This window comes from Sparus aurata, unplaced genomic scaffold, assembly GCF_900880675.1.
Source record: "Sparus aurata unplaced genomic scaffold, fSpaAur1.1, whole genome shotgun sequence".
NCBI classification, from domain to species: Eukaryota; Metazoa; Chordata; class Actinopteri; order Spariformes; family Sparidae; genus Sparus; species Sparus aurata.
In genome coordinates, this window is record NW_022045117.1 from 182,501 (window position 1) to 192,281 (window position 9,781).

Below are 9,781 nucleotides of genomic sequence, written 5' to 3' on the forward strand. Positions count from 1 at the left end.
CCAGAGTCCGCCCGTTTCTCTCTCAGGCCAGCACGGAGGTGATGATGCATGCTTTTATCTCTTGTCGTTTAGACTACTGTAATGCCCTGCTCTCTGGCCTTCCAAAAAAGAGCATTTCGAATCTACAATTATTACAAAACTCAGCTGCACGAGTGCTGACAAGGACCAGAGGGCGGGAGCACATTACACCAGTTCTAAAGTCGCTGCATTGGCTCCCCGTGCGTTTCAGGATTGATTTTAAAGTTCTTTTACTAGTTTTTAAGTGTCTTAACGGTCTTGGGCCTTCTTACCTATCTGATTTGCTTTTACCTTATCAGCCGCCGCGGACCCTGAGGTCCTCCGGCACCGGCCTTTTAACCATACCACAGGTAAAGTCAAAAAAGCACGGGGAGGCGGCTTTCAGTTGTTATGGGCCCCGACTGTGGAACAGCCTGCCGGAGAACCTCAGGGTCGCGGAGACTGCTGAGGTTTTTAAAAAGAGGCTTAAGACCCATCTTTTTAACCAGGCTTTTAATTGAAATCTTAACTCTTTTTAATTCCTTTTAGGCTGTGCTAATCAGAGCACTTTTTATCCTTTTTTACTGTTTTATTCTCTGTGTTTTAGCCTTTATGCTTTTATTTTTTATAGTCTCTCATGTCTTATGCTCTTATGCTTTTATGTTTTAGTCCCTCATGTTTTTAGCCTCTATGCTTTTATGTTTTAGTCCCTCATGTTTTTAGCTTCTATGCTTTCATGTTTTAGTCCCCCATGTTTTTTGCCTCCATATTTTAACCAATATTTTAACCCTTTACTGTTTTAGACTATCAGTTTTTAATCTCCAGTGTTTCCTCAGGGGGGCCTGCCAGATTGGGAGTTGTCTCTGGTCTGGCCGCGGGGGGTGCTGTCCCGTGGACGGTTCCGGCCTGGGCGACTAGAGGGCTCTGCACTTTGGTGCGAGGCCTCCTGTCTGCCCGGGTTGGGGTGGTCTCTGTGGTGGGGCTCCCTGCGACCTTGGACTGGGATCTCTCCCAGTGTGGTTGGCCCCCCAAAGGTAGCTTCCTAAAGCTTCCTCTGTGCCTCAGATCTCGCTGCCCAGCCATGTCTCTGTAGTGACAGCTAGCGTTTGTGTAGGTGTGAGTGTGTGTGTCTGCGTGGCTGTGTGTGTAGGTGTGAGTGTGTGTATGAGTGTGTATATATTTGTGTGTGTCTCTGTGCATGACTATGGGGGTGGGAGGGTTGGGTTCTTTTAAGCTTCTTCTCCTGATTTTATTTGCTGTTTCTCTTTTTCTGCTGTAAGGCACTTTGTGATACTTTCTGTATGAAAAGCGCCATATAAATAAAGGTTGATTTGATTTGATTTGATTTGATATGTATATATATATGTATATGTATGTATATATACTTTAATATATATAATAGTCCGGACCTCTGAACACTTTACTTACCTATTTACTTATTTATTTACCATTCTTTAACTTAATGGTCTTTGTTCTTCTTGTTCTTCCTAGTTGAATGTTTGTTATTTTATGTTTATGTTCATGTTTACGTCTATGTACATTGTGAGCGAAGAAAAAAAAACTGAGTCAAATTCCTTGTATGTGTTCACATACTTTGCTAATAAATCTGATTCTGATTCTGAAACAACAACCAAACATTTTAAACTTATTCAAAAGTAACTTAAACAAGTTATTGAAGCTGTAGGACTAGTTAGTACTTGTGAGCTCTCTCTCTTCAAGTTTCCCACCTATCAGCGACATCACCATTCGTCATTCGGGAACTGCTCAGCTCTGTACTGAGGAGTTAATGTCGAGTTTCTCAGTTTTTTCGCCGACGAAGACAGAGCCATGGGCAGCCGCTTTGCCATGCTTACATTTTTTTGAAGGGGGAGGGGCTCAGTCTTTGAAGGGGGCTTGTTGTGCCACCCAGATTATCTTCCCTCCATGTAGTATTCCTCAGACAAACTTTTCTCTTCCACACCAAAACAGCATTTCAGTGAAATTATGTCAAATTCCGCGAGATTCCACGTTAAAAAATAGATTCAGTTTTAATCGGCCAATTCCGCGATTTCGAAATCATAGGACCCTACATTACTGTTCAACACTGGAGCCCCTCAGGGCTGTGAGCTCAGCCCCCTCCTGTTCATAAAGTAGACCCATGGCTGCACTCCCAGAAATCCAGAGAACTCTTTTGTGAAGTATGAGGACGACACCACCAACATCCGCCTCATGAGAAACAACGAAGGGAGATCATATCGTGAGGAAAACAGAACAATCTACTGCTCAGTGTGCTGATAGTACATTGCGATAATCAAGCAGGAGAGGTAAAGCCAACTATGTTGATTACATTCCTCATTTAATCTGTTATGCTTTTTGTAGACTGGTACTGCTGTTTTGCTTACCTTGCTACGCCCTGTTTTGTCTTATTTAATTTTCTTCCTTTTATTGTCAGGTTACTTTCATTGTTTAGTTCTATTAATCCTGGTTTAATTACATAAGATGGTTTTGTTTAGTTCCCTTTTGTTTCTGTTGTGGTATTTCAGTTTTTTTTTAGATAATACTGTAGTTTATGAGCAGTGTGTAATGGTTCCTTTTTAAAAAAAACATCACTCTTACATATCCTGTAAATCAGTGGCAAACCGTGCCTATCAGAACTGGACCTTCTGTATCAATCACAACTTGCTAGTTAAGCTAGGTTTCACGTGACTGAGCAAGCAGGCCTTCTAGAATACCCTGGAGCTGTAGAAAAAAAAATATGATTTGTTGATCAAATTGTCAATCCAAATTTACACTCTCATTATAATAGTTTCCCCCACCATCTGCGACCACGGCCACGTGTCTTACAGTGAGACGTCTGCACAGAGCACAAAGGTACTAAAAGACAGCACCCAACCAGCAACAGTCTGTTCACCCTGCTGCCATCTGACAACAGATACAGAAGTATCTGCTGCTGTACCACCAGACTACAGGAATGAAATATGATGCTTCAGAACTGAGGTTGTCTGATCAGATAAACTTCACAGACCTGTTTACAAAGAGATAAGACAGAGTGTTATCTGGACTAATCTGACTGGACTGACCTGATCCTGCTGCCGCCATGATGTCACTCTGCTGGAAACCTCAGAGACTCGTTCACCTGGAGGGAAGAAGGAACAGAATTTATGTTCTCTGATACTGAACTCTCTGTTTCACCCAGACAGCCATGATTAACTCATGATAGTCAGCTTGATAAAGTCAAATCACAGTAAAAGTTATCTGGTGACACTTCATCATGAATCTGTGTGAAGTTAATGTCTTTGTACAAACAGTGAACTCTTACTTGTGTCAGTGTTGCTGCACGGTGTCCTCTGATCTCTGAGGAGTGAAGTCAAAAACTCTGAGTCACCAACTGTCCTGTAACATGTCGTCATCATCATCATCAACATCATCATCATCATCATCATCACAGTCTTCATCATCATCATCACAGTCTTCATCATCATCATCACAGTCTTCATCATCATCATCACAGTCTTCATCATCACACAGGAATAAAAACATCAACAAACACTTTATACATTCGATTTATTTAAAGTTCTGTTCAGGTTGGATTTTAGTCGAGCAGTTGTGTCTGTGTGTGTGTGTTGGGTGTATAAGAGCAGTGTTAAATCATTTTTAGATAAATATCTTCATATAACATACTTTAACATATTTAAATGTAAACTCAGAGAATCTCGTTTCTCCCACAAGTGTTCTTACTGTCCTGATGTAACTTTAATGAGTTATAACTCTTCTTCCTGCTCCTGTTGAGCCGCTGATCATCTAAAATGGCCGACCGACTTTAATATTATCTCATCCTACATGAAATAAAACAATAGAAGCTTAAAGAGATTATTCAGTTGAAAGTCGACACAACTTCCTCTGACTGCATTCAAACAACACAATCATCGTTTTCTTACCGACTGTGAATTTCCCACATTTATAAAGTGGACTGACAGTTTGTCTGTATTCTGTCAGTGAAGTGAACAAACAGCTGTTAGCAGCTCAGTTAGTGAAGTGACTGTGATGATAACAAGCTGTATCCTCTTTAACAGACAGGCTGCACTTATTGATTTATTCTATTATTCTGGTTTTAGTCGTTTACTCACCTGCTGGAACTCGCGCTGCGCCATCGTCACCAGGTGAACCAGTTGATAGTGAAAGTAAAGTGAAGGCGTGACTGCAGAACATTTCTGATGTGTCTTCAAGAGGTGTGAACAGGTGCGTGCACAGACAAAAATACAGCGCGTTCTCGCCACTGAAAAGGGCACTTTAGCGTGCGTTTTTCAACAATTGGGCCACACATCACTGGGTGTGAAAAAAACATAATCGTCTTTAACACGATGAGTGGAGAAGACAACCTGCAGCTCTTTTCACTGTGTTGCATAGAGTATAAGCAAAGAGGAAGTTTGTAAAACATGTTTGAAACGTGACGGAGCTGTAATGAACTGAAGGCGGACTCATTGATCTTCTCTCAGTTTGTTCTGATCAGGGTCCGTTTCTTTGGGACGGGCGCCATCTTGTGGAGCCCCTGCAGACTTGAGTGGTGAACCCCAAAGTTCATGAGCAGTCAGACGGAACATGTAGGTCTGTAACAAACTCCGTCAAAGTCCGTCAATATCTTCATTTAGTGCGTAGAAACGTTTTTTCTTTATTCTGTTGTGTTCACAGGGCTTCTAATGACTGTTATTAATGATTCTGTGACTGTATTAGTCGTGTGTATTTAGTTGTAGAGCCTGCTGCAGATGTGAGGATTCATTTAGGTTCCTAGCTTGATGTTCAATGACTCGTTATATTTAAGCTAGCTAACCCAGACATCAGCAGTTAACCAGCAAACACTCCAGTTACTTCATTATTTTGTCATCATTTTAATATTTTTGTTGGATCTTGGTAGCACAGAAGTTGTGGAGGAGATAATATCTTCTTCTGTGTGATTTATTTCAGCTGTTGAAATGTGTAGTCAGTCTGCTGTCAGTGACCGTTAAATGGCCGTTGGTAGTGGAACGTTAGCAGATGTTGTTAACAGATTGTGTTTGTGTCTCCAGGAGGACGGACAGACGGATGGAACCTGCAGACTGAGGCGGAGTGGGACTCACTTCAGCCCGGAGGATTCTCACTGATGACGGAGAGAGGAGGTGAGCTGGTAGTGACAGAACAAACACCCGCCATGGGAAGAGACGCTTAGTTTAACATTTTGTACTTGTCATTAAAAATACCATATATTGATTACAGCTATATATGATATTGTAGAATTGTATTCTAAGCAGAGACGTTGTTTCAGGGCTTGACACAAACTGTATTACCAAGGAGCACATGAAGAGATTTAGTGACACAATGAAAATGAAATGTTGTGGTTTTTTGGCCGTTGTAATGCATATTACATACACTTTGACAAAGGTGTTTATTTAATGTTTTTTCTTTTAAATTTCACCCTCAGCTCATATAATGACTATTTGTTGTGTATATCACAGCCAGACAGATAAAACTGTTGTACATACATTGTACCATTAAAACTCGTTTTCCTATCCCACAGTAATTACAGTTAGCAGTCTTTCATTCTGTGGTCCTGGATGAATTTTTCTAATTTTCACTATAAAGGGCAATTTACCTGTATTTTGTCCCATAGGCCAAATGCATGCTATTTCCCTTGTGTCCTGTAGGAGGCTCTGCCTCATCATAAAACTACATGCAAACCCTCATGCAACTGATAAAAGATCACATTTGGAACAAAGAATGTTCCATGTGAAAACTGCCATGAAAATACTTGAAATTAAATGTATGGAAAATGACCATTTGTTGTGTTTTTTCATTGAAAAAAGAGTGGCATCATGTAAACAAACTGATATTTGAAGGGTTAAAATCCTGAAAATTAATGAATATTTGGCCGTTATTATCAGGACTGATGCTGGTTGAAAAATGTAACCCACTGAAAGGTTCAGATAATATTAATATTGTATTTTAATGACAGTTTTTGACACAGAATCCAAAATGTGATGTATACATTAAAAACATTTTTTATTGTATCAGCTGCATTAGGGTTGAACTAGGGGTCGACTGATTTGGCTTTTTCAGGGCCAGAAGTGATTATTTGAAATCAAGGAGACTGAAAACTGATATTTGTGATCAATATTCATTTACAGTAAAAATGTCCAACAGCCAGTGATGACCAATTAATTGACCAAGTACTGTTCTTCAGTACATTTTCAGAGACTTAACTTGAGTATTTCCTTTTTCTGCTACTTTCTGCTTCCTCTCCAGCACATTTGAAAATCATTTAATTACTAGCTACTTTGCAGATTCAAATCATTCAGTGTATAGGCTGTTTACTGTGACGTGTTACCAATCAGATGCTGTTGTGGATGGGACATTCTGTAAGAGGATTAAATCAGATGTTTTTGTGCTGTAAACACCTTAAATTATGTTTGAGTAAAAAGAGTTTAATGTTTCTTAATGTGTATGTCAGTAAGTAGACTCACATTTTAAACAGCCTGACTGAACTGAACTGACTGTTTCAGGCAGTTTGAACTTTAACTTTATCCAACATGTCCGTCAGGGCACTTATTTTAAAGTTTAACACTGTTTAGCAGTTGATGAGTTTGAATCAACTTCACATGATATATTAGTTATTACTGACAGAATACTTCTTTCTCTCTTTCTCCAGTATTTCATTTCCTGACTTTTACTGCCAAACTTGAGCAGAGGACCAGCATCCAGACTTCAGGTCAAGGTAGGACCGTTTTATTTTAGGAGGGGCTGCTCCTTCACGCTACTGATTCAACTAATAATAATAATAATAATAATAATAATAATAATAATAAGATATGTTATTCATAAGGCACCTTTCATGATACTCAAAGACACTTCACCAAATTACATAAAAAAAAAATACACTGAAACCGACACATTAGAAACAAAGACAAACAGTATGAGGTTAAAAGCAGTTCTGAAGGTTCTGATCAGTTCAACAGACCTGCTGTCGACTTCAGAAGTTCAGAGTTCATCATCAAATATAATAATTCTCACAGTATGTTGTCATGTGGTCAGTTAAGGTACAATGATTAAGAATTGGCTCCCTGTTGAATTCACACTGCCAACAAATAGAGGGAGCATATCACCAGAGTAGCAGCTAACTGCTGATAACTGTATTCTGTTCCATGAATATAATTATTTTTAGCTAGTTAGCTCAGTTAGCAGTGCAGCTACTAAACTACCTGGGGAGTGTGGATGTTTACACTGCTTGAACTGGAGCTTTGGACCGAGGTTTTTAGGCACAAGGTTAGCTGGTTAGCATGCTACTTCAGTAGGCAACTCTGCAACACAACAGATAGTCTTTGAAATAATTTCAAAACTGTTTTGTCTTCACATTCCATTTTTTTTTTTTTTATGTTTTGAACTAAGAAAAATCGACATTAAATGGGAAAATCAGAGTTGATTGATTCTTACCAAGAACTTCTCTAACCTTCACATTCTCAAATTTAAAATGAAGTATCTTCATCAAGACAAGTGCAGTGTTACGATCAGGGCCTAGGTGAAAACCTGGTGCAACAAGAGAGTGAGACTCCCCCCTTCCCCATCCTCCAAGCACCAGCAGCAATAGCATTTTTAAATGGTTTTATTAACAAACATGCGAGCTGGAACAATGGAGGAAAGAGCCCACAGGAACTGGAGAGAAGCCGGCCTTTAAACACTTATCTATCAGGCAGGAACCAATCAGCTTCCAGGGACAACCTACAACCACTCAAAAGAAACTGCAACCAATCACACACTCATACTCTCACTCAGGTAAAAAGGGATACAGACAAACATTCATGACCTCTAGGATCGTAACACCTGCCCCCTTAAAACTGAACATTTCGCCCCTAAAGAAATGTTCAAGTTAATGCAGTCGGGTGTTGAGCAATCATAAATCTGTTCTCCCTTAAAACCAATCTACATAAAAACACTTCTGCACAGGACCAAAATCAAGTCTGGGTACCACTCCCAGTAACAAAATGGCCACCACCATGAGGAGAGAACACAAAAACAAATCCACAAACTGTGGTAACACAACAAAAACAGCAACAAGTGCCCAACACAACAGTAGAGTGTAACAACCACCACTCAAAAGGCATCACTGTGTAGTCAACACTACACACAAATGTTGCCAGCTTCGAAGCTGCAAACACAAGTGACCCAACAAAAGTGAACTACCACTACCACACTCAAAATGGACACCTTGGGATCTCCAACCACACGTTACTGTAAAAGGAGTGGAACAAAAAGAGACAAAACCAGACAAACTGAGAAGCCACATCCACCACTCAAGATCCACTGATCTGGGGAGTGACACCATGCCAATCACACTAATTAATACACTAAATCAGTAACACTATGTGACCACACCAAAAGTGGACTGCAACAACCACACACAAAAGCCATCACTCTGTAGTCACAACTACACAAAATGTTGCCAGCTTACACTGGAGCTGCAACCACAAGTGTCCCAACAAAAGTAGAGTCCAGTTACCACAACCAAAAAGTCACAAAAGTTACTGCACACAAGTATTAATTAGGGTCACACATCACAACATGACCAACACAAAAGCAGCCATCTCACATAAAACCACATTGCTGTGCAAATTATAAAACAAAGGGAAACTGTAGAGACACCCCAATGTGACCTGCCTACAAAAGGTGGCTAACTCACCTAGCTAGTCTTCAGCGGCTTGCTGAGCTCGAGGCATCTTTAAATGCTGAACTCAGTGAATCACAGAAGACCAGGAGCCTAGTCAACTGCGAAACACTGAAGCGTACCCCCACCCAGGATTACCACCAAAAATAAGAAAGGCAAAATAACAAACATGGCAAATCCTTGAAAGTGCCCAGCAGCCATCTGGTCAGGGTGCTCAGACAGACACAACATGCAGCAACAACTTAACAAAAGAGATGACCACTACACTTAACTAAAGGCCACTTACACTAACACAAACTAAACCAAACCACATCTACCTCACCTCATGGACATTCAGATCCCGGACGAGCCCCCAATTGTTAAGACCAGGGCCTAGGGGAAAACCTGGTGCACCAAGAGTGTGAGACTCCCCCTCTTCCCCATCCTCCAAGCACCAGCAGCAATAGCATATTTAAATGGTTGTATTAACAAACATGGATTGTACACAAACATGCATGCTGGAACAATGGAGGAGAGAGCCCACAGGAACTGGAGAGAAGCCGGCCTTTAAACCTTCATCTTCTAGGCAGGAACCAATCAGCTCCCAGGGACAACCTACAACCACTCAAATACACCTGCAACCAATCACACACTCATACGCTCACTCAGGTAAAAAGGGATACAGACAAACATTTATGACCTCTAGGGTCGTAACAGTAGGATGATATAATGAACTTTATTACAGCCAGGCTGTCAGATTAAACTTTACTCCAGTGTCCAGTTGACACAGTTTGTCTCTGTCGACTGTAGATCTCCAGCCATCTGTGATGAGGGCAGCTGATGGGTGGTGGATAATGCCTAGTTTCTACAGGCTGGGTTCAAAGGTCCAATTTGAAAGAACTCCAACTCGTCAGCTCTGACGCTTTGGGCTGACAGCCGACCCAAGCTACCATCCCAACGTGTGGTATTTGTCAGAAATGAGACTCAAAAATCAATGGTTAAGAATAGAGGACATACCCACCTTGAGATAACCGTCTCTGCACAGTATTTTATCTGGTTAAACTTCTGTTAATCTCTGTATTTAATTAGGAAACCAAAATGCTCCTAAACAACAGACCAAACAGACATCAGAGGCTC

The 9,781-nt window shown here is 40.7% G+C and overlaps 1 protein-coding gene and 1 long non-coding RNA gene across 2 annotated transcripts in view; one reads left to right on the top strand and one right to left on the bottom strand.

The window, feature by feature from the left end:
* Positions 1 to 3,375, bottom strand: part of LOC115577803 (FK506-binding protein 5-like) — a 13,031-nt gene extending 9,656 nt beyond the window's left edge. Inside the window, exons 1-2 of the mRNA XM_030410685.1 lie at positions 3,296 to 3,375; positions 3,057 to 3,112 (exon numbers count right to left, since the gene is read on the bottom strand). Coding sequence (XP_030266545.1) covers positions 3,057 to 3,075 — 19 coding nt within the window. The 5' untranslated portion in view covers positions 3,076 to 3,112; positions 3,296 to 3,375. The remainder of the gene's footprint in view (positions 1 to 3,056; positions 3,113 to 3,295) is intronic.
* A 306-nt stretch (positions 3,376 to 3,681) lies between these two features.
* LOC115577810 (uncharacterized) lies at positions 3,682 to 7,303 on the top strand. Its single transcript, XR_003983283.1, has 4 exons — positions 3,682 to 4,215; positions 4,473 to 4,581; positions 5,040 to 5,129; positions 6,656 to 7,303. It is a non-coding gene; the product is annotated as an uncharacterized LOC115577810 (long non-coding RNA).
* The last annotated feature ends 2,478 nt before the right edge of the window (positions 7,304 to 9,781 follow it).